Genomic DNA, 27,843 nt, shown 5'->3' on the forward strand with positions numbered 1-27,843 from the left:
TCCTATCCCACAAGAAACAGGTCAATCAAGGTTACATGGAGAGCAATAAAGGCCAGGAGGGAAATAAAGCAGGGTGATGGGGTGGAGAGTGACCGGGCTGCAGGTGGGGGTGAGTGTGAGGAGAGTGATGGAGAAGGCCGCCATGAGGAGGTGGCATGAGTGAGACTTGATGTAGAGAAGGAGCCAGTCCTGCAAATATCTGGGAGTTCCAGGCCGAGGAACTCCAAGAGCAAAAGCCCTGAGGCAGGAGGAGCTGGGGTGCTTGTTTGAGAAAGAGACAGCAGGCAGTGGGGACAGAACTTCAAGTGTGGGAAGTGAGATGCAGATGAGGTCAGACAAGGGCCAGGCAGACGCTGTGGGGCTGTGAAAGCCTGATGAGAACGTGGGCCTCATTCTCAGGGTAAGGGGAGCTGGTGGAAGGCTCTGAGCTAGGAGTGACAGGATCAGATTTCTTCTATGTTTAAGGAATCACTCCTATTTCCCTGAAGACAGGGACTCCTTCTCCCCTTGCAGCCTCCCATTCCTGCTAAAGTATCCTGCCTCAGTTGCCTTCTCCTGCTTCCCTGTCCATTTCATCTTCTAGTTCTCTGAGGCCCACACACTCCCAGCTCCTCCCACCCCCAAGGCCTGGGAGGACTCACCCATTGAGCGGATCTACCACAATAGCCCTGGGGTGTGTCATTTTGCCCTCGATTAAAGTCTTGCGGGTCTGAGCAGCTTTCTCCAGCCTGGCCACGCTGATTGTCTTTTTGGGCCCATCGTCCGTCCAGTACAGATTGTCCCCCATCCAGTCCACAGCCACACCCTCCACATTGTGGATGCCTGTTGGGGGAAGAGGGATCAGTGATGAACAGCTTCAAAGGAAGTTCAAAGCTGCCTGCCTCTGGCCCTCCCGAACTCAGGTACCTTTGAGCAGCCTGGGCTACAGAGGGGTGAGAGGGGTGCAGAGACCCTCTGGGGCCCTAGACAGGTGGGTGGGGGCAGGAATAGGAGGCTGGAAGAGGAATAGGGGAAGGCCCTGTGTGCTGCCATTTGTACTGGGGCCAGCCTCTCAAAACCACACGTGGCAGACAGTAAACTACATGGCTGATGTGGGCTCTTGCATGAGGGCATCTGGCCTGTGCCTGAGTGGAGAGCTGAAACAACGGGTATGTGGCTCTGGGCACAAGTGTGACATCATATCCTAGGCCTAAAAATCCTGAACTAACAAAATGAATAAATTAGGAAGTGATTTTTCACTTAGCCAAAGGCTTCACTCCAAGTGTCCTTTAAATAGCAGTTCCCTTGGTATAGGGATCCCCAATCTTTTCCTGATGAGTTACTTTTGATTTCCCCAAAGTCTTATGATATGATTGCTGACTGTTGGTTTTCTCTGAACTGCAGTGTGGATGGGGTGCAGGGCAAAGGTTATAACTGGCATCCGCCAGATTGATGAGGAGGTGGCCTGATCCTGGGGCCCAAGTGCAGATTTGGGGCAGAACTCGTACAGCTCAGAATCCTTCACATAGACATTAAAAAGACGATGCACTGTGAACCTGCCCAAGCAGCTAAGAGGGAAGACCTGGATGCAATTCACAAAACACCATTTTCTCAGGACACAATAGCATGCAGTTTTTGGCGGCTGTAAGGTCAGCTGCACAGACCCTGTGTGCGCACATACGTGTGGGTGTGCCCTGTTTTGATCTGGCAGGCCTGTCTCCAATTCAAGACCTCAGTTGTCTCCTGGCTGTCTGCTGTGTGCAGCTCCAGGGCTCTGAGCCAATGCAGAGAGACCCTGAGTTTTCCCAAGGGCTGGCAAAGACAGCCCATGCTGCCTAACCCATCCATCCTCCTGCCTCTTCAGCTCAGCCAAGAAGGGGGTCACACAGGGGTCAATCTGTCTATCCCCTCATCTCCATGCCAACCAGTGCAGCCAGCCGGTCATCAGGGGACCATCCTGCTGAGAGGGCACCGAGAAACAGATGTCTGGGCCCCAGCCCCCTTCCATCCCCATGGGCCACATCCCTAGGAGCCTGTACCGTCCTTCAGGATGGTCTCCCGCTCAGTGCCATCGATCTTCTGGCGGCCAATGAGGTAGCTGGTGGTGTCAGCAAAGTAGATGAAGCCGGTCTCAGCGTGGAAGTCCAGGGCTCGGGGGTTCATGAGGTTTTCAATGGGGATCATGTGTTCGTCCGGGACCTTGGCCCCCATATCCATGCCCCGGATGATGCCTGGCCGGCCCTTGCCATACACGAGGAACAGCTCGTGCTCCGGCTCTAGAGCAGGCACAAGCCAGGGTACAGTCAGCCACACACACGACCATCATCCCCACCCAGGGGCTGCGGCCAAGGGGCTGCAATGCCCTAGCTGTGATGGGTCAGGAGACGTTGGAGAGGTGAGACTCTGGGTCAGATGGACTGACCACACACACGCTAACATGCAGGACACTGGGTCTTGGCCGCAACACACCGGGGTCTGACCTCTGCACTCCAAGGGTAGGAAATGAGGGAAGAATAGCAGGTTTTCAGCTAAGTGCCCACTGATCAGTCATGAAATCAGTGGTATAAAAGGAATACCTTCAAAATATGTTGGAGTTACATCATTGTTTACCACTTCCTCTGCTGCCATCCTAGTGCAAACCACATCACTTCTTGCCCACTACACTGAAACAGTCTCCTGGCTACTTCCCTACTGCCCATCCCCCACCCAGCAGCTACGTGACTTTTATACAAATGTGAATCCAATCATGTCACTTCCATTCTCAAAAGCCACCATGAGCTTCCCATCCCAGTTATAATAAAATCCAACCCCTCCCTCCTTCTCTGCCCTCACACTACTCAGCCCTGCTGGCCGTCATGCTGTCCCTCTGGCTTGCCACGCTCACGCTGGCCTTGGGGCCTTTGCACTGTTGATTCCCTCTGCCAGACATGCTCCTCCCTCAGGGAGTTACATGGTTGCCCTCTTCATTTCACAGAGAGCTTGGCTCAAATGCCACATCCTCAGAGAGGCCCTCGCTGTCCTCATTAACTTTATTGTCTGCTTTATTTATTCATTTATTTTTTAATTTTTGAGATGGAGTCTCACTCTGTCACCCAGGCTGGAGTGCGGTAGTGCCATTTCAGCTCACTGCAACCTCCACCTCCCAGGTTCAAGCGATTCTCCTGCCTCAGCCTCCCGAGTAGCTGGGATTATAGGCATGCACCACCACACCCAGCTAATTTTTGTATTTTCAGTAGAGACGGGGTTTCACCATGTTGGCCAGGCTGGTCTGGAACGCCTCACCTCAAGTGATCTGCCTGCCTCGGCCTCCCAAAGTGCTGGAATTATAGGCATGAGCCACCACACCTGACTATTCTCTGTTTCATTTTCTTCATAACCACTTATTACCCCTAAAGTTACACATTTATTTGTTTCCCCAACTAGACTGTAAGCTCCATGAGGCCATGGATAACATCTGTCTCGTTCACTGCTTAATCCTGATGACCAGAACAGTGCCAAACATGTAGTGAGTGCTCACTGCTCACTAGACACTTGCTGAATGAATCAGTTTAGTTTTCTGCAGAGTCCAGTGGGCGAGTGAGAAAAGCACATTTTTCAAATGTGGATTCGAGTCCCATCTCTGCCCTCACTAGCAGGTACACTCTGGGACACTTCCTTCATCTCCCTGCCAGACAGAGGTAGCCAGGCTGTGGGGGACACCTGAGGATACCCTCCTGCCACCTCCCAACGGGCACGAACCCCCTTCCCTGTCACTCACTCTTGCATGACTTCCCATCACTGCCCAGGCTGAAGCCGGAGCGGCAGCGGCAGGTCCTCGCCTTGTGGCTATTGGCCAGTAGGCAGATGTCAGAGCAGCCACCCGGCTTCCCGTACTGGTCGTTTTCACAGGCATGGCTCCTCACTGGGGACAGGGTGAAGAGCTGTCAGGACCCCTCAGAGCCCCTGTGCCAGGCCTTGAGAAGGCTTCCTGAATCTGACCACACCCCCTGCTGCTGTGGTCTTTGTGCTTGCTATCCCATTTTAGAATTTGGAAGCCACAGGGGTGGAAATCCTCTGACCCCCCCAACAATCCAGGCTTCAGATTCTTGGGTGGGGGCTTCAGTAGTCAGGGGAGAGAGTTCCAGGGTTGTCCATGGCCAGGTTCTCCTGCTCCAGACTGGCAAGGGGAATGGGAGGGACAGAGTGGGATCTAGAGGCTGAGTGGGTAGACGGGGGCTGGCAGGGGAAGCTGGGGGGGCCAGGTAGCCCGAGTGGATGGCTAGGAGAATCAGCCATGACATGAAGGAAGCCAGGGTCCCCACAGGAGGGCCCATAGAGGGGCTGTGATCCCAAGGGCCCAGAGCCGTTGTGGGGTAAAGCCAGCTTTGGAGAGGCCATGGAGCCCTGCTCACCTCGGGGCTGACGCCGCTGGTGGTAGATGTGGAGGGCACCACCCTTGTCCACCCGGGTGACAACCTGGTACTCGGTGCTATTAAAGCGGTTCACACGGATCACACTCGTCTTCTGCTGGGCATTGGCATTGTCCGAGTTGGTGGCATAGAGGTAATTCTCAAACACGGTCAGGCCATACAGGTGCTCGATCTGAGATGGGCAGGCAAGAATGGACAGCATGAGATGACAGGGGTTCCTCCCTCTGCCCTGGAGATCCCCTCAGCTTCCTCCAGAGTTCATGACCTGTATTCCCCAATTCATCCTGTAGTTTTTTATTTCTATTTATTTATTTATTTTGAGGCAGGACCTCACTCTGTCACCCAGGCTGAAGTACAGTGGCACGATCATGGCTCACTGCAGTCTCCACCTCCTGGGTTTAAGCCATCCTTCTGCTTCAGCCTCTTCAGTAGTCGGGACTACAGGCACATACCACCAACACCTGGCTAATTAAAAAAATTTTTTGTGTAGAGATGGGGTTTCCCTATGTTGCTCAGGCTGGTCTCGACTTCCGAGGCTCAAGCAATTATCCTGCCTCAGCCTCCCAAAGTGCTGGGATTACAGGTGCAGGCTACCATGCCTGGCCCCACTATTTTTTAACTCTATGCTTTACTCCTGTCTCCTCTGGCTGGACTAACCTATTCTGAAGATTTTTGCTTGCCAAGATCCCACTCATCCTCTACAGAGCATGTCTTTGAAGAGTTTCTAGGATCTTCTAACCAGAGATGTTTTCTCCTTCTATACGTCCTCCGTGACACTGCTATCTATCCATGTCTGGCATGGTGATTTGTGGACTTATCTCACCCACTCTACTCAGACCCCTTGAGGGCAGAAACCCTGTCCTTCACAGAATTAGGCACTCGGTAGACACTTTAGTGATTTTAGACTGAATTAGAGTTGGGCTGTAAACTCTGTCCAGAGAGGACATTCTTAGCCTGTTATGAGGGCTAAGAGGACACGCTTGCCCCAAGCAAGCCCTGTAACACCCTGACTACCCATATAGCTTATCTGTGGTGGCCAACTGTCCTAGTTTGCCTAAGACAAAGGTAAGGGTTTGCTGGCTTACCAGACTTTCAGGGCTAAAACTGGGATAGTCCTAGGCAAACTGGGCTGGTTGCTCACCCTAATTATCCCAGAATGGAGATGCTACCTCCAAGCCGGCAAGGCTTCTAGACCAGGTTCCAGTGCTATCACCTGGCTTTGCAAACACAGGCAGATCACCTAACCTCTTTGATCCTGCTTTTTCATCTGCTGAAAGGGAACTGAACCACCTCCCTGTTCATCAACTAGGGGTTATTATAAGGGTCAAATGAGAAAAAGGAAGTAAACAGAAGTGGTGTCTCTAAAATGACTATTCCCATCACAGTGGAAGACATATCTTGTCCTTTCTCTGCAGTATTCACGCCCACCCTACTCCCACTAGAGGCCTGGGGCATCCACACTCTTTACCAGGAGACTCAGAGAACGGTTCCCCTACAGAGGCTTCCCCCTCACCAGAAGGCCCTGGATCACAGTTCCCCCACAAAAGCCTCAGACAGCAGCTCCCTCACCAGGATGCCCTGGATGATGGTCTGGCGGCCTTTGCCCTCATAGTCCACCACTTCAATATAGTCCAGGTAGGCATCTGCCCAGTAGACAAGGCGGCTGACCAGGTCCAGCGTGATGCCGTGAGGAAACACAATCTTGCTGTCGACAAGCTTGGTGCGGTTCTGCCCATCCATGTCACAACGTTCCACCTTTGGGATCTGCCCATAGTCAGTGAAAAACACCTTCCTGTGGGAAGATGCGTGTTAAATGGGGTCTGGACATTGGGCACCCTCCTTACCACTGTAGCCTCAGCCTCCCACCTTCCAGGGCCAGAACCCCGCCTGTCACTCTCACCCCATGGCAGGATCCAGGGCAATGCCCTTGGGGTTGTAGAGTTCCAGGTCTAGCAATGTGACACATGTGTCCCCATTTCTGTTGCAGACAAAGATCCTATCATCGATGTCATCCACAAAGTAGAAGTTGCCTGTCAGCCAGTCGATGGCCATCTGTTCCACGTCTGGAGAGTATGAATGAAAGAGCCATGGGGTGGGGTAGGCCCTCTTGCAGAGACGCCCACCCTTTGCTGGTGAGAACCCACACCTGGAAGCCCACCTTCTCTGGATGACCTCCCGCCCAACACCCCCATGCTGAGCTCAGGGTGGATATACAGGAGGCCTCGCATAAATGCTGGCTGGCAGGCTGACTGACAGGCTTCCCAATTCTAGCCCATCTTTGAAAAGGGACCATCTTCTCGGGGCACCAAAAGGTAGAGAGCACAGGTCCACTAGCTCAGTCCAGTATTTTTTTTTTAACTTTGCTTTTACTTGGGATAAGAGCACTCAGGCTACCAAAACATTACACATCTTTGCTTTTCACTGGACTTTTATCTACTTTCTTTCTTTCTTTTTTTTTTTAGAGACAGAGTCTCGCTCTGTCGCCCAGGCTGGAGTGCAGTGGCAGGATCTTGGCTCACTGCAAGGTCCGCCTCCTGGGTTCATGCCATTCTCCTGCCTCAGCCTCAAGGGTAGCTGGGACTACAGGCACCCGCCACCATGCCCAGCTAATTTTTTTGTGTTTTTAGTGGAGACAGGGTTTCACCGTGTTAGCCAGGATGGTCTCAATCTCCTGACCTTGCGATCTGCCCGCCTCAGCCTCCCAAAGCGCTGGGATTAAAGGGGTAAGCCACTGAGCCCAGCCCTTTTATCTACTTTTTATGATAAATCTAGTTATCTCATGCTAACCAGAAGCACTGACTGGAAGCTGGACATATGGCATAAATTTTTGAAGTGGAAAAGCAGGGTACATGCTAATAAACCCAGTTTGAGAGAAAAGTATTTTAAAATATGAGCTCTACAGAGATGCAAAAGGGAAGATCCATGGGGGCAAAAGGTTGGGCACCAGTGACATGGGCCAAACTTCCTCTACTCAGTCCCAGTCCCCTGTTCCTGCAATGTTCTTATTGCTCAATGTCCTCATGTCCTAGGGAGGGTCAGAAGAGGTGGGGAGTAAGTCACAGGGCAGGAGGAGAGACAGTCTAGGAGAAGGGCCATGAAAGAACCCTCAGGGTAAACTGAGGTATGGCTCAGAAAAAGGTGGGGCTTAAGGAGGATGGGAGTTGGGGAAGAAGATGGAGCCCTGCTGCCTAGACTCAGTTTCAGGCATGGTTCTGGAGGAGATGGAAGAGGCCAAGAAGGGCCAAAGGAAAGAGAGGCAGGGCAAGGGTGGCTGGAATTCAAGGAGGCAGGAAGTCTGGGGACAGGGACACCTGCTGGCCTCCTCTGGGCTCCTCCTCTCCAGGACTACTGGCTTCCTTCCATCTACTCACTGCCCACTTCAACTACCACCATCAGAGATGATGCCTCTTGCAAACTGGGAAACTCCTAAGGCAGTGACTTTCTGGGACCCCTGCCTGGAACTCCACTTCCACTAGTTTCCCCAACAGCTAAAGAAATCATTGGGCTACCTGCTTTGGGCTGAAACTCATCCTCCATTACCAATACTCAACCCAACAGGGATTCTTCTGCCCCCACACAGCTACAGGTATAATGACTTGCTGTTCTGCTTGACTGCTCCCTAATTTCCCCCTCCTCCCCACAGGAATTCAGGGGCTGCTCCCTAACAGTGGGTGGGGGTGGGGTGGGGGCAACAAGAACAGGAACACAGCTCTCAAGGAACTTGGCAGGGCCTTGAAACTGACTCAGAGTCACAGGACAGGAAGGGAAGGAGCCAACTGAGGGCTTCACCAAACTAGTTTCTTCTTCAGGTCCTCTCTTCTAAATCCCACCCCAATGCCTGGAGAACAAGGCCACAGAGTCAATATATTACCCCTGTAAGCATTCATGCATCCCCAAGCCCAGCCACTCTTTCCTCTGGGCCCCCAATACTGTCCCATCCTCACAAGATTAGAGAGAGGGGGAAGAGTAGCTTGAGGAGGCCAAGGCCCTGTAGGAAGAGGGCCTAGTGCAGGGGTAAGGCAACCAAATTCTTTGCCCCACATGCTGTAACCACAGAGAAAACAGATTCAAATGAATGCTGCTGGGCTGCCTCCAAAGGAAATCGAAGTCTCAAAGCGGGGACCTGCCTGCAGCCCCTGGCAGCCAGCAGGGTGGCTGGAAGTCAAACAGGGCTGCATGCCCTTTACTTGGTGGGCACGGCAGGGGTCTGGGGGCTGCTGGCATGTATATGAACTTCATCAGTGAAAGCTGTTTTCCCAGCACCAGCTGGCGCAGCTACGGCCGGCCTTCTCTCCGACTTCCTGAGGCTTCCCTGAGTCACTGCCCAGCCCTAGGGCTGGCAATAACCTGCCCCTGCTCCCCCTATCCACCCTTCTCTTGGCAAGAGGGAGGAGGAAGAAACCTGCAGAGATCTGATGCCACCATCCCAGGTGCAGCTCCACAATCAGCGCCCCCAGCCCCAGGATGTGGCCTGGATTCCCTCCCAATTCCGGGAAGGAAGGCAGAGAGATCATCCTGCTCTCAGATATTTACCCTTGGCCGGTCTCCCTTCCACCTCCCCAAAGGCCAGGCAGGGCCCCACTCAGCAGGCCGGTGAGGAGTTGGCAAGAATTGGAGTCCTCAGCCTGCCTGGCCTCCCCTTTGGTATTTTTGCAGCTGGAGACTATTAGTTGCAAGCAAAAATCCTTTGTTATCCAACCCCCTGCACCACATTATTTTTCTCTCTCCTAAAGTTCAGATTCCTCTGCCTGCCCCACCACACACGCACATATGCACACACACACATGCATACACAGTCACCCGCACACATACACGTGGCCACCACTCCAAGGCCAGTGTAGAGAGATGGGCTTGAATTGAGAGGAGGAACCTTGCCTCCAGGGCTGCCCTATAGGCAGTATCTGGGCCACCCCTCTCTGTCTTATGAACTGGGGTCCAGGTGGAGTCCTGGGCTTCAGCCCAGAGATGCTGATCATTCTGGCTCCACCAACCCTGAGGGGAGCCATCCCCTTGCGGCCCAGCCTTCTAAGGGCCAACTCACCCCAGTGCACCTTCTAAAAGGGGCTCTGGCCAAAGACCGAAAATCCTGAGGACGGGAGAATCTCAAATAAACCCAAGGGGAGAGAGGGAGGCTGTGTTGTGGGAGGAGTTGGGGACAGTCTAGGGGCAGAAGGGCAGGGGATTCCAGCATCAAGAGGGAGGCTAGGAAGCAGGGAAGAGGTGCAGGAGTCAGACGAGAGACCGCAGCTACCCGTGATGTCACAGAGGACTTTCAGTTCCAGGCCCCAGAATAGACCTGGTATCCTTGCACCCCATCCCACTGCTCAGCATCTGCACTCACTACAACTCCAGCTTTTCTCAACTTCTTCATCATTCCCATTGTTCAAGAGGCATTTCCGTACATGGTGGCTGCTTCTCAAACACACAGGCCCCACCCCATGCCCAAGAAGACTCTAGCTTCAGCTGCAGGATTCTAGTCACCTGCTCTAAAATAAGGAACTCTGAAGGAAGAAGCCTTTATGCCCTGAGAAAATGTCACCCAACACATCTACACACCCAAAGAGTGTATACACATCCAAAGAGGTCCCTGGACCTCTAACCACATCCCCAGGGAGCACACTAGATTCTGGCCCTTGTTCCAGGAGCCTCCCCACCTCTCCTCCTATCATTCTGCTCTGCCCTGGGTCCAGCTGGGCCCTAGACACTCACAGCTTGAGTTTGAATTCTGGTTCCATCGCCTTCCAACTGAGGCTATAGGCAAGTTACTTAATGTCTCTGAGTCTCTGTTTCCTCATCTGTAAAACTGGATGGTGGACTAACAGCACTTAGCACTGGGCCTGGTGCATGATAAACACTCCCCACATGGGGGCTGCAGTTCCCACTATGTCCTCCCCTCCCCAAGCCCATCCTTTCCCATCTTTTCCACCAAGTCGCCCTCTGTGCCTCCAGCCAGAGCCCTGTGGTCTCCTGACTCTGGGTGGGCCCTCCAGGTGGGCCATTTGGGGCTAACACCTACTATTCATCAAGACTCGGCTCAGGCTCCCAGAAGGAAGCTTGCCCTATTAGAAGGAAGTTTTCGAGGCCAGGCGCAGTGGCTCACGCCTGTAATCCTAACACTTTGAGAGGCCGAGGTGGGCAGATCACGAGGTCAGGAGATCGAGACCATCCTGGCTAACACAGTGAAACCCCGACTCTCCTAAAAATACAAAAAAATTAGCCGGGCGTGGTGGCGGGCACCTGTAGTCCCAGCTACTCAGGAGGTTGAGGTAGGAGAATGGCGTGAACCCGGGAGGCAAAGCTTGGAGTGAGCCGAGATCACGCCACTGCACTCCAGCCTGGCCAACAGAGCAAGAATCTGTCTCAAAAAAAAAAAAAAAAAAAAAAAAAAAAAGAAGGAAGTTTTCCTGTTACAGGCTCCATAGGCCTCTGGAGCTTATTTGATCATGGCCTCTTCACCTGACTACAAATACTGTGAGGAGGGCGCTGCCTTTTGTCTCTGTCCCAGGCGCCTGACACACATGTATTGATCCGTTGAACAAATATTTACTGAAGACTGAGTCCCCCAGTCTGTTGTTCTAGAGCTGGGACATCATTTCCCCCCTCTCTTCTACTGCCAGGATCCTCCCTCTCTGGCCTTGGGACACTCCAAGACAGTGGGAGAGGGCAGTCTGTCTAGTAATCCCACTCAGGGATCTTGCCTGGGGGCTGGGAGAGATGGCGGAGAGTCTGAGGACTTCGAAGGTGAAAAGGGGGCCTCGTGGTGAGCCTGGCAGCTCTGCTAAATGACGTGGCCTCATGCTCCTTGTTTCCTGCTGGGTCCCGACTTCAGCTCTTCCTCCCTCCACCACCCAGTCTGGAGCTTAGCCGTGTTGTGTCACCTCCTTCCCCTGGGCTCCCTTCCTGCTCCTGCCTGTGATTTCAGTCTGAAGTTATGTACCGCTACCTTCCCCTGCCTGGCTTAGGTCCCCAAGAGGCATTTCAACCTAGATCCCAGGGATGACGCCTGGATTCCGCTCAGCCCATCCTAGGGTCTTCCCTCTATTGAGAAATCCTTGCCGGGCTCTAAAACACATCTCTCTTGCTTAAGTTACTTCCTTTGGCTTGAAAACAGCAAGGGGAGTGCTGGGAGCAGTCTGGGTGGAGAGGCAACTTCAAGGAGACAGCGGGGGAGGAGAGGACAGGGCTGGATCTGGGCCGGGAGACACAGGGCTGGCCCTGGCCAGGAGAGAGGAGGAGCAAGAGTGAGCTGTTAAATGATTAGGAAACTCAGAACAGGAATGGGAAGCAAAAGTGCCAGGATGCAGGGGGCCCAAGGCCAAAGAGTAGGGTGGCTAGAGCCACCCCTTCCCAAACAGCCTGGCATCCTGTGGGTCAGAAAGGGAAAGGAGGGGCATGGTTAGCTTTCACGTGTGAAGTCTGGAAGTGCTCTGTAGGCACGGGTGGGCGGCTGAGAGGGTCCAGGGGTGCCCAGCACAGTGAGGAGGTAGCACCCCTTCCAGCAGCAGCAGCCAGTTCATTAGACTCAGAGGGGCAGCTGTCTGCCCCTTCTTTGCCTCCCCTCTAGACAAATCACTACCCCATTTCCTGTTGTGATTTCGAAAACACACACACTAAAAAAATAAATAAAAGAAAGGGAGAGGAAGGGAAAAGTGAAGTTGGCCAGCTGGACCTGGGGACCCATTTCGCAACCTTGCTGCCTGCAGCCTAGGGGGCCTTTGCTGAGCTCCCCGGCCACCTCCTTCTTCCCCATGCAGCATGGTGCAGGGAGCGGAACCCTGAGACCTCTGAGGGCCCCTTCAGACCATCCTTTCACACACAGTCCAAACTCCTGAGTGACTTCAGCAAACCCGATTTCCTTTAAGGCCTCTATTTACAACCTCAGAACCTCCCCTCACCATACACACACATGTTCCCAGGGCCCCACTCTTGCAGTCTGCCTCATTCTTTCTACAGTGGTGGCATCCTCCAAGGTGAAGGGAATACAGATCAGAGGAGCTCAGCTTAGGAAATGCAGGGCTGGGCTGGGGTGGGTAGACTGCACCACCAGCCCTGCCCAGGGGCAGCCTGGCAGGAGGCTGGACAAAGCTGGGGTTACAGGCTCCATAGCCCTCTGGAGCTGAGAGACTGGTCACAGGTGGGGGCGACAGTGCGCAGGCCTAGTTCCTGACTCAGGGACTATCAGGCCTGTTGATCCCTCTGGGTCTCAATTTTCAGAACTTTAGTCTTTTGTGTATCACTTTCAAAATGTCTGCCAGGCCGGGCGCGGTGGCTCACGCCTGTAATCCCAGCACTTTGGGAGGCCGAGGCGGGCGGATCACAAGGTCAGGAGATCGAGACCACGGTGAAACCCCGTCTCTACTAAAAATACAAAAAATTAGCCGGGCGCGGTTGTGGGCGCCTGTAGTCCCAGCTACTCGGGAGGCTGAGGCAGGAGAATGGCGTGAACCCGGGAGGCGGAGCTTGCAGTGAGCCAAGATCGCACCACTGCACTCCAGCCTGGGCGACAGAGCGAGACTCCGTCTCAAAAAACAAACAAACAAACAAACAAACAAAAAAAACAAAATGTCTGCCATGCTTATGTACAGCTTGTGCTACTGTTTATTGCCAGATATTTCAATTAACTTACTTTTCTTATTTCACTGCATCCTAAACAATTGCTGAAATAACAGATTTGATGTGCTAGTTACAGGAGTTTCCTAATGTATATCAAATAAAAACGTAACAGTTAAAAAAACAAACAAAAAAAACAAACAAAAAAAACTTGTACAGGTACCACCTACAATCAAATCAAGGCATAGCCCCTTTGAGAAAGCAGTAGTGAAAGGGCTGCTCTTGGTGCTGGCCAAGGGTCTTCCCTCCTCTTCCAGCTCTCACCATCGAGTTCTCCGGTCTTGGAATTCGAGCCTCATAGACCTCCCCAAACCACTGGGCCAGTGGCAGAGGGAAAGGGAAGGTAATCTCAGGTGGGAGGAAAAGAGATGATCCACCCTACCCAGGGGGATGACACTGGGCCTGGGGCAGGAGGGTCAGCAGCCCTGGGGTGTTGAAGAGGAACGTGCACACGCTGCAGGGCCTCAGGGGGGCCCTCGGGGGCTCTCAGGACTCCACAGCAGGTCTGACTCACATGGCCCAGGACACATGTGAACCAGGCTCATTTCCTGGCCTCCTTCCTTCTTTCTATTCTATTTCTGCTTCCAGAGTTTTCTCTGGGGCAGGCTCCCTCTTCTGCCTGCACCAGCGGGCTGGTCTCGCTGGTTCAAACACCCCTCAATTGTTAGACTCCTCCCTCTGTGTGCACCCCTGCTGCATGAGGCTCAGCCCCAGGGATCCAACAGAGGTCACAGTCACAGCACAGAATGGAAGGCTTGCAGGCAGGGCTGCCCCAGAGGGCAGAGTGAAAGCAGGAGAAAGCTGTAGCCTTTCTTCGTCATCCTCCTTGGGGAGCTAATTACAGGCCAGCAGCTGCTGTGCAGGTGAGTGCCTGGGACCAGCCACCCCACACACCAGGACAGTCAGTCTCCTGGGGAGGGGGATGACCCGGGAACTGGGGGAGGGGCTAGGGGAGAGACACTGACATCCTCAGTTTGGGACCCATAATTAGTTTGTGGGAGAGAGCAAAACAACCATCCTCAGGGTGACAGCCAGACATTCAGGCGGCAGGGGTGTGGAGCAGGGGGAGGGCAAGGAGGAAGGGACAGAAGCTGGGACAAGAGAAACCCACTCATTTACCCCACAAGCATTTCCCCTTGGACTCTTCTAGCCTCCTGGACTCTGCCCCTGAGAGGCCCAATGAGTTTAGCAGACTGGGAGGCAAGGCAAATCTGTTTGCCAAGGGAGGGGTACCGGCTTCTCCTGGGGAGGAAGTCAGATAAGGAGACGAGGCCAGAGTAGAGGTTGAGAAGGTTCCCTCCAGGACACCCCATAGCCACCTACCCACAAGCCCACTGTATGGCACAGATGCAGGGCTGGGGAGGGAACTGACAGGCTGTCTGCCCAGACAGGCCTGTTAAGTAGGGCAGTAGACATGGAACAGGGGGAGGGCAGCTGCACAAGAGGGTCTAGTGCCAATCCCACCCTATCGGCCATGGGGTTCCCTGAGCCACCCACGCGTTAAGAGCTCAGCCAACCAGGCTTGACAACCCCCAGCTCAGCACCCCAAGGAGGACACATGTCTGATCACAGGTGAGCTGTGGACCTATCACAAGGACGCTATCGGGGATGCTCTGGAGGAGCCAAAGGCCGAAATGTGAACCTTAAGCTGAGGCCACGGAGAGTGAGGGCTCTCAGAAGGACCCCTGCTCTCCACCATCCCGGGGAGGGGCCTTTCTCTCTCCCAGAATGAATCCCTTGTAATCTCCTGGGATCTTTCTTTTCATCACAAGAACCAAATAAAGAAACTTGAAGATCTTCTAGAGAGGCCCAAGGTTCACAATCCTCAATTCAAAGCGTGCTATCGTTTACCACTGGCTTTCACTCTAGTTAATCTGATCTGGACAGATAAGCTCAAACCCATTATGCAGATTAGGAAACCAAGGCAGAGATGGGAATTCTGGTTTACTAAACAGTCATGGATCAAGTTAGTCTCCCTCAGGGGGTCAGATCAACCACAGGCCAGATTCTTCCTCTCAGCCCTGTGGTGCATTTCGTTGGAAATGTGATGCTGCCAGATGTTGACTTTAAGGCTGCTGGTGTAACAGCATCTGAGATGGGCAGGGCTGTTCCTGGCAGTGGGTCTACACCCAGCTATGCTCGCGCCCCTTCCTGTGACACCCCTTCTTCCACAACTAGGACAGCAAAGTGTAGCCTAGGGAGGAGCCTGAATGGAAGCATCCAGGATATTCTAAAATCTCATGTGGCTCACGCTTCTCTCCCAGCCTCATTCACTGCCACAAAGCCACAGAGAAATAACCTCAGTACTGCCCTCCCCCGATGGCAGCAGAGAGTCCATTGGCAATGGTCCCCGAGGGAAACGATGGCCCATGGAGACAGAGCAGCTGGGCCCCAGCTCCTTTACCCTCAGCTGCAGCCTAACAGGGCACCTCAGGCTTCCGCTCCTTCTTTCCCTAGCCTTGGCTCCCACCGCACCGGAAAGTCCCTCTGCAGTCTAGTCAACACTCCCCTCTCAGAGAAGGGACAGTCCCTGGTCTCTGGAGATTGACCATTCATTGCCCCCTCAGCCCTTGGCCAGAAATGCAGGGACCATCCAGACACTTGCTCAGAGAGCTGGGAGGGAGCTCTGCCCCTGCCTCAAACACACACCATTGTATCCAGCCTCCTGCTTCTCCTGCCCCAGACAGGAGCCATCCTGTGTAACTCCCGGCCTCTATTCCAGACAGCTTCCAGCTTTCCTGTCTCCCCTACCCTCCCCAGCCCTCCAAGCTGAGAGCAGGTGACTCACGGTGCAGACTGAGGGAGATGTTGATGGTGTGCTCATCCACGAAGCCCTTTAGGCCAGGCATGCGGGCACACTTGAGCTGCGTCTGGGCAGCATTGTCCCCAACATGCACCCAGCATACGGTCTCATTGGCGTAGCTGAAGTCCATGGCTGTGGTCTGCCGAGTGCTCGTAGGTGTGATGGTAGACACCTGGGCCCCACTCAGGTACGTGGCCAAGATGTTCTGGGAGTTGGCTATCAACAGCACAGGGGGCCGGTCTACTGGCTCTGAGAATGGGGAAGACAAGAGTCAGTGTAGCCAGGGCTCTAGGACCACCTCTCAGGCCACCACCCATCAGGGAATAGCATTGAGGGGGCTTAGTTAGCACTGTGGCCACAGGCAACCCCACCCACCATTCTTGGCCTTGCAGGAGCGGTTATCCGGCTGCAGCAGGTATCCTTCGACACAGCCACATATAAAGGAGCCATCTGTGTTGGTGCATAGCTGGCTACAGGTGCCGTACACTGAACACTCATCAAAATCTGCCGGGGAAAGGACAAGAATGTGGTCATTTCCAGTGTGACAAGGGCAGGGAAGTGGGTGATCATCAGACATGACCAACGTGTCCATCCTTACAGCCACCTTGAAGGACAGTCCGGCAGAATCTATTACAGCATGAAATGTGCAAACCTTATCACCCAGCAAGTCTAGTCTTGGAATCCACTCTAGAGAAACACACATGTACATATCATTCATTCATGCAGGGAAGATTTATTGAGTCCCCACTATGGGTCAGGTGCCAGAGGTACATCAGTGAACTTTAAAATAGACCCACATTGCTGTCCTCAGGAAACTTATATTCAGATAATAAATGAAATATAGTTACTATAATAACAAATGAAACAAAGTAAATAAAGTATATGTTAGAGGTGCTAGTGCCACGGAAAGAGAACAGGGATGGAGAATGCAGATGGCAGGGGTGTGATTTTAGAGGAGTCAGGGGACAGCTTCACTGAGAAGGTGGCATTTGCGCAAAGACCCGAGGGAGGCAAATTTAAAACAGAAAAGTTTGCATTGCTTGTAGCAGTGAAAAATTGGGAACATCTTACTCATCAACAGGGAGGTGACCAAGTAAACTGTGGTAAAAGTCATACGTCACAGTGGTTTCTAAAAGAATGATGTAGATCTTTACATATTAATACAGAAAAAAATTGTGGAACATACTGATGAGTGAAAAACTTGAAAATAATACATAGAGTATAGTATAATTTACGCAAAAAAGAGCACACAGTACTCTTGAGCAGTACTTCCAATTAGATTTTCTGTGAATACACACAGACAAACGCATAAAAAAGGGCCTGAAAGAGAGAGAGCAAACTGATAATAGAGTTGAACTCCAGGGAGAAGGGAAGGGGACCAGAATTGAGGGGGATTTGTCAAAGGGGACTTTGGTTTTATCTGTTAATGCTTCAGTTTTTTACAACAGAAAAATTTACATATAAACTATAATTTTAAGGTGAATTTTTAAAAGTCTGGTGGAAGCAAATGGTTAGAGCTCACAGTCATGCCCTGGGGTGGTGGCACCCCCTCTCTTGCACCTTCCTTCTAGTTTCTTATTCCAGCCAGGCTCCCTACCCCTCTCTGCCCCTCCCTGCCCACCTCAACTGGCCACTGGCACACACACATGCACACAGGCATATGCACTCACATACCTTTGCAGGTCTTGCTGTCTGCCTGAAGCTGAAAGCTGCTGTTGCAGTAGCAGGTGGGCCCATCGAGTGTGGGGACACAATGGTGCTGGCAGCCCAGGCGAGAGCAGTTGCCTCGAAGCTCTGTGTGGGGGCAGGAGAGACACATTCAGGTCACCAGATCTGGCACCCGCACACAGGCCACACCCTTCCCCTAAACCCAGTCAACCTTCAGAAACCACTTCTAAGGGCTGCAGTGTCAGAGATGGAAGGGGCCTTAGGAAGCATCTACCATATTTCACAAGTGAAGAAACTGATGCCCAGAGAGGCTATAAGAAAAGCCTAAGGTCACACAGCAAGTGATGGCTTAGAACCCACATGTCCCTGTTCTGGATGTTCTGGGCTACCTCTGTCCCCATTGAGAGGGGTTCTGGCACTTTGTTGGGGTCAACAGGAAGAGGGGACGGTGAGTCTTATCCCTTTCATATGCCTCTTGTCCACACTGCCTGGAGATTACAATGTTGGCTTCAGCTGGGGCTGAAGATTGGGCATGGAATTGTGCCTGTCCCCACAGGATCCCAGCTCTGGCCTGGAAGCACCCGTCTAACTCATCCCCCAAGCCCTAGAGGCCTCAGAGAGAAGACCTAAGGCCCAGGTAGAGGACGGGAAGGAGGAGCAAAACTGGTTCCCTCTGGATTCTTTTCTAATCTTTCTCCTGCCACTGACCCACTTCCACAGGGGAGACAGAAGGGAATGAGACAGGAGGGGGGAGAGGTGGGAGAGCAGTTGCCCCCCCTAGACCAGCGACCCAGTTAATGGCCTTGCGTGGGGCCAGGCAGCCTGGCCACAAAGACCCCTTTGTCCAGCGGCCTCACACCCTGGCTTCCCCCTCCACCCCCACCTAGGAGAGAGAGCCGCCCAAGATGCTAAGACGTTTAGAGGCACTAAGCCTGCCAGGAAGAGTTGGGATGGGGGGCCAAACCCCAGCAATTCTTTCTCCTCCCCACTTCCACCCGAGAGCCATTCGTGCTGCCTGCCCAGCCTTCCTCCACAGAGGGGGAAAATACCATTTGCTCTGGAAAACCTAGAAAAGAGTAACTTTTCTGGGTATAGGGTGAGGGGATGAGGAGGCCAATTTCTGTAATATCAGAGAAGGAGGTTCAGACCTGAGGTTTTTGAAGTTCTCTGTTGTTTTAGAGACTGTAAAGGTACTCAAAAGGAAGCAAACTTGAACACACGCCACCCGAGAGGAAGGGGTGCACGTTGTCATTTAAGTCAGCCCCCAGGCCCACATTCTGCATCCTGTCCCAGGAGCTTCAGATGAAAACATGCAAAACCAACCAAAGAAAGGGAGAAAAATCTTCCACAAACTCCCTTGCTCCATCCTCCCTGCTCCTAGTGAACAGGATCCAGACGAGTCTCCTCCCACAGACAGATGTTTTCTCGGGCACACAGCACAGGACGCTGCCCCCACACCCAAGCACAGTCCCTCCCCTAGGGCCACGCTCATGGCCTCTCAAAGCCTCATGGCCTCTCAAAGCTGGCCTCTTGCTCTGGGCCCGGACCCCGAGGACAAGAGAAGGGAGAAGCCATTATTCCCTAACATGCAGGCTTGAGGCTCTTCCTCCCCCAACATGACTCTCAAATGCTCATGCTGTGACCGGACTCTCCATGGCCCACAGGGCCCTTTGGGGTAAAGACTGTAGAGCTGGTGACCTGAGCCACAGGCTGGAAGCAGTCTGACTTATCATCCTAATGTTCCCACCTCGGCCTGAATGGTTTTCCTATCAACCACCTCAGACAGTCCAGACTGTCAGAGAGGGAGGGACCAAGGCAGCTTTAGGGCCCCCCAAAGATCTGCAGCTCCTGGGGATGCCTTCTAGGGCACCCATAGGGGTGGCAGATGGACTAAACTAGATTGCTAAGCTTTAGTCACAGCACCTCTGCTCCTCCCTGTGTTCACACTCAGGCATCATGCAGAAAACCTTTTGAAGAAAGGATCATACTATTTTAAAAAATGTATGAAAACACTGGTCTCTCATCTTACAGAAGAAAAACTGCGACCTGGAGAGCGGTAGTGACTAGTCCGAGAACACAGAGCCAGAGGGAAGTGCCCAGGCTAGGGCCCACGGCTGAGGCCCACAGGGCTGTCTGACCAAGCTCCAAGCCCACGGGGCACATCAATTTTATCTGCTCTCTGAAGGCAAATCTAGGCAGGGGACCAGGACAAGGCCTCATCCCCACTGAAGGTGCCAGGACAGTCCTCGGAAGGTGGGCTGGCAACATGCTGCATCCACACAGGAGAGTAGAGAGTGGAAAAGTCCTTACCTCGGCAGTGGGGCCCCTCATCTGAGCCATCCATGCAGTCCTGGACTCCATTGCAGAGGCGAGACATGGGAACACACAGCTCGGTACCCAGGCAGTTATGCTCGTTCGGCTGGCATCGCTGGGCCTTGCTCTGTGGACCTGAGGGCAGACAGAAGGGTGGGTATGAACAAGCTGGCTATGGTGGCTCTCTGGCCAGCTGTTCACTGGGGACGAGGGGAGATAAAACTGGGGTTTCAGATCTCAGGAGGTCTCAGGGCTAGTTAGACTCTTCCACCTAGAACTCTGTTACAGCATTCCCCACAGTAGTCACACACCTGTAGGCAAACAGGCGGAGGTAGAAACTAGGCCTTCAGCAAACAGTCCACCCCTCCAATGTCCCATACCTATGGACCCCAATGCCTCAACATTCTATGCTCAGGAGACAGGCTGAGGACAGCCTGGTTTTTTATGGTGACTGAGGTCAGTAAAAGGTTTTGATGATGCCGGGAGTGATGGCTCCTGCCTGTAATCCTAGCACTTTGGGAGGCTGAGGTGGGCAGATCACTTGAGGTCAAGAGTTCAAGATGAGCCTGGCCAACATGGTGAAACCCTGTCTCTACTAAAAATGCAAAAAATTAGCCAGGCCGGGCACGGTGGCTCAAGCCTGTAATCCCAGCACTTTGGGAGGCCGAGACGGGTGGATCACGAGGTCAGGAGATCGAGACCATCCTGGCTAACACGGTGAAACCCCGTCTCTACTAAGAAATACAAAAAACTAGCCGGGCGAGGTGGCGGGCGCCTGTAGTCCCAGCTACTTGGGAGGCTGAGGCTGGAGAATGGCGTGAACCCGGGAGGCGGAGCTTGCAGTGAGCTGAGATCCGGCCACTGCACTCCAGCCTGGGCTACAGAGTGAGACTCCGTCTCAAAAAAAAAAAAAAAAAAATTAGCCAGGCATGGTGGCATGCACCTGTAGTCCCAGCTACTCGGGAGGCTGAGGCATGAGAATCGCTTGAACCCAGGAGGCAGAAGTTGCAGTGAGCTGAGACTGCACCACTGCACTCCAGCCTGGATGACAGAGCGAGATCTGTCTCAAAACAAACAAACAAAAACAGGTTTTGATAAGCTGAGGGAAGCAGAGTCCATGGCAGAGAAACTCCAATGATAAAGAAAAACTCCTTCCCATAGCTCCCAGTTTGCAGAACCCAGGGCCAAGAGTGGTACCAAATGTTCTAGACCTTCACTGTCCAATACGTAGCCCAGCCATATGTGGCTATCAAGCACTGGAAAGGCAACAAGTTCAAACTGTAAGTATAAAATGTACACTGGATTTTGATGACTTACCAGAAAAATGCAAAAGATTGCTAATGATTTTATATGAATATACTGTACTAAAGAGATAATAGTTTGGATCCATTGGATAAAATATTCAAATTAATTTCATCTGTTCATTTTTACCTTTTTTATGTGGCTACTAGAAAATTTCAAAATAGCACATGTGGTTTTTAATACATTTCTATTGGACAGCACTATTCTAGACTTCCAACCCCAAAGCAACAGGCCTGATAGAAGGATTTGGGAAGAATCAAAGGTTGTGGTCTGGCCAGGCATGGTGGCTCACGCCTATAGTCCCAGAACTCTGGGAAGCTGGTTCAGGAGGATCAGAGGATCACTTGAGGTCAGGAGTTTGAGATCAGCCAAGGCAACATAGTGAGACCCCACCTCTTAAAAAAAAAAAAAAAAAAAAAGAAGGTTGTGACCAACTGGTCATATCATCTCTGGAACTTCCTTTGTTGCTCTGGAGGATGGATGAGATAGAGAGACTACTGTCTATTGGCCCCCAAGCCTGGACATGGTGTGTGAGTGACAGTGTCTATGATTCATGTGTGCCTGGACAGGAGTCCACATACACAACTGAGGGTGTGGCTATATAGCATGCAGGGGTGTGTAGTGAGAGTGTATCTGTGTGTCTTTCTGTATGCTGGTGTTTCTGGCCTCAGTATGTGAGTTTCCATGTGAATCAATCTGGGTTTGTGTGTCTGGGGACATCTATCTGAGTATACAGTGTGTTTCTGCATCCACATTTGAGTGTGACTCTGTGTTACTGGGAGAATGTGTTTGTGCCTTTGGGTGGGAGGTGGGCTCATCAGTGCCAGGTGGGTTTGTGTGTGATGTTATGAGTCCAGGGGGTATGAGCGTGAACAGAGTGGTAATGCATATAAGGTGAGGTTTACAGCAAACTGAAGGAAGAACGAACAAAAAGAGCCAGATCTGGCCCTTCTGCATGACTTTCTTTACTTCTAATGCAAGAATCAGGGTCAAAAGTGTGGGGGAGCAGGTGGCATCAGACAAGAAGAGACTCCAGGCTGAAGCACCCCGCCATACATATACTCGCTGAATACCCCTGGCCCCCACCCTCCAGGGCAGAGTGTAGGGGTGAGGCAGAGCCCATTCGTGGCTCCCTTTCCAGCCCTAAAATTACCCCTGATAATTATGGGTGGGGGTGTGGGGACAGAACACCAGATAGGACTGGAGCAGGATAAAGCCCACGAGAGAACAGAGACAGACCTAGGAATGCAGGGTCGCTTTGACCCTGGCCCAGATTAACCAAGCAGGGGAGGGGCTAAAGGTGGAGCCACCAGGACTGTGCCAGCTATCCAGGACTCTGGGGTCCCACCAACAAGTTCTCCACCTCCCTTGGCAGGGCAAAAGCTGGGCGGGGACCTTTCTCCCAGTTAAAACAGCTGCCTCTGATTACACCACTTACTGGGGGCAGGGGAAGGCGGGGGTGGCGGGAAACGCACAGGGGTGGGGCTTCTGGTATGGGGCTGAGCAAGTGCCAGTGGCCTCTGGCCTGGGAGCAAAAGGACAGAGGAAGATCTGAGGATCCGACAAGACCTGGGGCCAATCATCAAGGGTCAGGGAGGATGAGAGGGGGAACGAGGGAAGAGCTGGAAGGAAAGGGAGGCCAGGCCATCTTCTAGCAAAGCTGTCAGCCCAGAGAACACTGTCTTGGGGTGCCATCACCTGAGGGAGAAATCTGAGGCGCCATTTCTAAGCCCAACAGGCACCACGCGAAGCATTCTGAAGGGGGTAAAGGACAGTTTTAGCTGTGTCATGGACAAATACAATCACTGCGCAAGGTCCATGCCAGGCTAGGCATCAGCTGTCCTCCTCCCAAACATCTGCCAAAGGAAGAGGGATAAGTTAAGGGTTTGGGGAGAAGAATCCAGAAAAGGTACTTACAAATCTCAGGGGCCTCGTCAGATCCGTCTGGGCAGTCCCTCTCACCATCACACCGCCAGCCCTTTGAGATACAGGTGATTTGATCTCTGCAGGCAAACTGCTTGGGGCTGCAAGTCTTAGGGGCTAGAGCAAGGAAAGAAAGGGGATATAAATGAAGGGTGGAGGCTGACTCTGTGGCCCTAAAGTTCCTTAGGACTCCTTTTCCTTCCCTAGCATCAGTTTCCATCTGGCCCAGACCCTGAGCCATGGTCTATGTGCCTGGGGGTGTCAGGGGGTGGCTTTGGGTAGTTCCTACACACCGTGTATCTGTGGTGGGGGTGGGGGGATCCAGAAGCACATTTTACTGCACCCCTCCAAGTCCTCTAGGCTGCCTGTTCCTAGGAGTCAGGGTCAAAGCCTTTGCTATTTTTGGTTACTGTGATCAGACATCAGCACCCCCTGGCTTTGATGACAGAGTGATGGTGAAGGGGGGTACATTTAGGCCTTGACATGTTTTCTCTTTATCTTCCTCTGACTACTACTACAGGCCCAGAGCTGGTCTTATCTAACCTCTCTGCTTCTCTGCCTTCTGGGACGCTCCTGGTCCCCTGACCCATCACCCCATACTTCCCAACCCCTAATCACTAGGCCCCCAGCTGGAAGCAGTTGGGAGGGATGCCTTTCGCACACACAGTAGTTGGAGATGGTATTAGCAGAGGCACAGGAGGGCAAGGCTGGGCAGGAATGGGCAGGATGGAGAGCCCTGCTTCCATCTCCATTCCCTAATTTTTTTTTTTTTTTTTTTTTTTTTTGAGGCAAGGTCTCACTCTGTCCCCCAGGCTGGAGTGCAGTGGCACAATCTCAGCTCACTGCAACCTCCACTTCCCGGGCTCAAGCAATTCTCCTGCTTCAGCCTCCCCAGTGGCTGGAACTACAGACATGCATCACCATGTCCAGCTAATTTTTGTATTTTTAGTAGAGACAGGGTTTCGCCATGTTGCCCATGCTGGTCTCAAACTCCTGACCTCAGGTGATCCACCTGTCTTGTCCTCTCCATTCTCTAAAGACACAGCCTCCCTTGGTTAGACCTCAGGGGTACTTTCAGTAGACATCCTTAGAGGGAAGAAGCACCTAAAGATTTTCAAGATATCAGAATTGGGGAGCAGAGGAAGGAGGATGGCTGAAATGAACTCTAGGAACTGGTTTCAGTCCAGTCAACCTAGTTAGCTACTATATTCAGGACCTCTTGGCCCTACCCTCCCACCCCAACCAGACTTCTTTCACTCCTACCCCATTCTCTTCCCTCATCCCCAAGGAGGAATTAAGAGTGGTGACAAGTAACTCTTTTTTTTTTTTTTTTTTTTTTTTTTTGAGATGGAGTTCTGCTCTTATTGCCCAGGCTGGAGTGCAATGGCGCAATCTTGGCTCACTGCAACCTCTGCCTCCTGGGTTCAAGGGATTCTCCTGCCTCAGCCTCCTGAGTAGTTGGGATTACAGGCATGCGCCACCACGTGCAGCTAATTTTGTATTTTTAGTAGAGACAGGGTTTCTCCATGTTGGTCAGGCTGGTCTCAAACTCCCGACCTCAGCTGATCCATCTGTCTCAGCCTCCCAAAGTGCTGGGATTACGGGAGTGAGCCACCGTGCCTGGCTGACAACTAACTCTTGTTGTGGGCTCAGTATGTGCCAAGAAGTGTGGTAAAGCAGTTTTTTCCATGTATCATCTTATTTAATCCCCTCCACAGTATGACAAAGTGGGGACAACTAATACCACCATTTCACAGATGAAGAAATTGAGCCAGGTGACTTGGCCAGGGTCAAATAGCTGGCAAGTGACAAAACCAGGACTCAGACCAGCTAAGCTGACTCCAAACTCTGAACCAGTGAAATCCGCACCAGACCTCCCATTCCCACTCCTCCCAACCTCTGTCACCACATCCTTCACAGGAGGAACAGTCACCCACCCCTTCTCCCCCACCCAAGGCTGGGCTCCCAGTCTCCCGGCCTTTCGTGCCTTTTCCTCAGCCTGTGCCATCGCATTTCTATTCTGCTGGCACACACTGAAGGCCAGCTCTATGCCAGGCACTGCACTAGGCATCAGGGTGCCAAGGAGGGTGAGATGACCCTTTGCCCTGCAGAAGCCAGAGTCGCCTGAGAAGATAGCTGTACCCAACTAATGCAAATGCAGGGCAGAGACAGAAGTATAAGGAAAATGTCAGGGGGTTCAGAGGAGGGAGGGAGTCTGATGGGAGCCACACCGAGATGTCCTCCCTCCTAACCCCCACCGCTGGCAGGGGGGACCGCACTCAGGCCCCTGGCCAAAATGACCGAGTTCAGGAAACACATCAAGGATGGCCTAGCCAGGCTCCCCCTTCAGCCCCCCTCTCCTGGCCCCCACCCTGAGCCTGGAATAAAGGCCCCTTGAGGAGGTGGATAATGCTGAGTTCATTGCCCCACTGGGCCAGCTGTGAGGTCTTCCCGGGAAACACAGCCCGCCAGCCTAGTTAGCATGCCGGAGAACTGTCCGCTTCCCCTGACCAGCCGTGGCCGGCTGAGGGGGAAGAGGGGGGCTGGAATGGGACTCAGAGGCAGATGGGATGTTTGGACCCCAGAAACAGACCCCCCGTGCCACCCACCTGGGACTTGGTCCATGCCCTGGCTCCTCCCAGGGGCAGAGTGCACAGCCAAGGCCTGAGGTCACCGGGTGGTCACCTAACCTCCCCTCCATTTCACATCCCAGCCATGGTGCCCCCTCCTTTAGCCTTCACTGAGTCCCCCCGCTGTCCCCCACCCCCATTTTTGGCCTGAACTCCACAGAGGAAACAGCAGCTGGCAAACTCCAAAAGCTGGAATGAGAGAGATTCACAAACCAGATGTGCTCTTGCAGGGAGGGGATGGGGGATGGGGCAAGTGAAAGGAAGAGGAGGGACCAGGCCCCTATCCCACAGCAGCACCAGGGGAGGGGGCCACATCTCCTGAGGGCCTGGCCAGCACAAGGATTGCAGAGAGATACGTGAAAGAACTTCCTGTCAGGGCTGATGTTGAAGGCCCCAGGAATCTGGAGTGAGAAGGCTAAGGCCTGTCTTTGATTTCCTTCAGCGGGAGAAGGAAGAAAGAAACAAATAAACGACTTTGGGGCAGTCTACACAGCCAAGGGAAGCCTCACTCAGAGCTGGGAGGGAGCCGTGATGGGGGTGGGGTAGGACACTTATCATCTGCTTAGAGGGAAAGCCAACCCCACTCCCCTCAGCAGAGCCTTCTGTGTCTGAATCCAGCACCCAGAAAACCCACCTTTGTGGCCTGCAGTTTAGATGAGAGAACAACATCGCGCTAAGGCCTTCCCACCTCCTGGCCCGCATGAGAGAACCTGGCGGTCTCCATGACTGATAGGAGCTAACCCTTTCACCTTGCTAACCACCAGCCACTGATTGGAAATACAGTAACTATTAACTCACTTAGTTCCTACAACCCTGTGAGGTGGGTGCCCTTGCAACCCCCATGTCACACATGAGGAAGCTGAGGCACAGAGTGACGGTAACTGAGCAGGTGGTTTCCTCATTGGCCATGGAATGGAGCCAGGTTAAGAAAGGAAACCAGGCCAGGCATGGTGGCTCACGCCTGTAATCCCAGTACTTTGGGAGGCCAAGGCGGGCGGACCACGAGGTCAGAAGATCGAGATCATTCTGGTTAACGCGGTGAAACCCCATCTCTACTAAAAATACAAAAAATTAGCTGGGCGTGGTGGTGGGTACCTGTAGTCCCAGCTACTTGGGAGGCTGAGGCAGGTGAACCAGGGAGGCGGAGCTTGCAGTGAACTGAGATCGCACCACTGCACTCCAGCCTGGCAACAGAGAGAGAAAGATAAAGAAAGAAAAGAAAGAAAGAAAGGGAGGGAGGGAGGGAGTGAGAGAGGAAGGAAGGAAGGAAGGAAGGAAGGAAGGAAGGAAGGAAGGAAGGAAGGAAGGAAGGAAGGAAGGAAGGAAGGAAGGAAGGAAACCAGCTGGGCGCAGTGGCTCCCGCCTGTAGTACCAGTACTTTGGGAGGTGGAGGCGGAGATGGGCAGATCACTTGAGGTCAGGAGTTCGAGATCAGCCTGGGCAACATGGTGAAACCCCGTCTCTACTAAAAATACAAAAATTAGCGGGAGGCGGAGGTTGCGGTAAGCAGATATTGTGCCATTGCACTCCAGCCTGGGTGATGGAGTGAGATTCTGTCTCAAAAACAAAACAAAACAAAAACAAAAAACAAGGAAGGGAAATTACAGGGAGCACGCTGTCGTTCTCTGGCCCTGGCAGTGGGGAGAGGATTATGAGGGGTGGCCTTCAGGGCTCCTCAGAGAGGAGGGGAGGGCACAGAGGAGAGAGAGAGGAGCAAGAATGGGACAGAGGAAGGGGAAGACAGGCAGGAGAAGAAGGAGAGAACTACAGAGGAAGGAGAGCGAGCGAGTTTGGAGGAAGAACACCAGGACACAGGGGCCGTCTGTTCTCAGCTTTGCCTGAAGATGAATGTGACTGCCATGCTAACTTGGCCAACACCCTGCCCCACCCCCCCAAACCCAGGCACCCAGCCCAGCCATGGCCCCCAGGGCCACCAAACTGAAGCCAGGGCAGGAGGTGTAGAGTTGGGTGTGCGTCCAGACACAACACAGACCCCACTGCCCTGCTTGAGCCTTGGCTGTCATCCTCTGTCCCATTCTGGGACCTTAGGGGTGGGGAAGTGGGGTGAGAATTCCTGGCCAGAGAAGGTGACAGCGAAGTCCAACCCTGAAGGAGTCTTCTCCAGAGGAGGGGAACCCATCCTTTGATACCCCTTGAGGGAGCGAGGGTAAGGGCGAGGAAGAGAGCTAAGACCTTAGAGGTGCTT

General features: G+C 52.9%; 1 protein-coding gene across 1 annotated transcript in view; it reads right to left on the reverse strand.

Moving 5' to 3' along the window:
• Window positions 1-27,843, reverse strand: part of LOC105474116 (LDL receptor related protein 1) — an 85,672-nt gene that overhangs the window by 52,477 nt on the left and 5,352 nt on the right. The window contains exons 2-12 of the mRNA XM_011728505.2: window positions 23,002-23,124; window positions 19,780-19,917; window positions 17,476-17,595; window positions 16,177-16,305; window positions 15,787-16,050; window positions 6,289-6,451; window positions 5,958-6,180; window positions 4,371-4,560; window positions 3,737-3,880; window positions 2,019-2,255; window positions 642-822 (exon numbers count right to left, since the gene is read on the reverse strand). Of these exons, the coding sequence (XP_011726807.2) occupies window positions 642-822; window positions 2,019-2,255; window positions 3,737-3,880; window positions 4,371-4,560; window positions 5,958-6,180; window positions 6,289-6,451; window positions 15,787-16,050; window positions 16,177-16,305; window positions 17,476-17,595; window positions 19,780-19,917; window positions 23,002-23,124 (1,912 nt within the window). The remainder of the gene's footprint in view (window positions 1-641; window positions 823-2,018; window positions 2,256-3,736; window positions 3,881-4,370; window positions 4,561-5,957; window positions 6,181-6,288; window positions 6,452-15,786; window positions 16,051-16,176; window positions 16,306-17,475; window positions 17,596-19,779; window positions 19,918-23,001; window positions 23,125-27,843) is intronic.

Source organism: Macaca nemestrina, chromosome 10 (genome assembly GCF_043159975.1).
Source record: "Macaca nemestrina isolate mMacNem1 chromosome 10, mMacNem.hap1, whole genome shotgun sequence".
Lineage (NCBI taxonomy): Eukaryota > Metazoa > Chordata > Mammalia > Primates > Cercopithecidae > Macaca > Macaca nemestrina.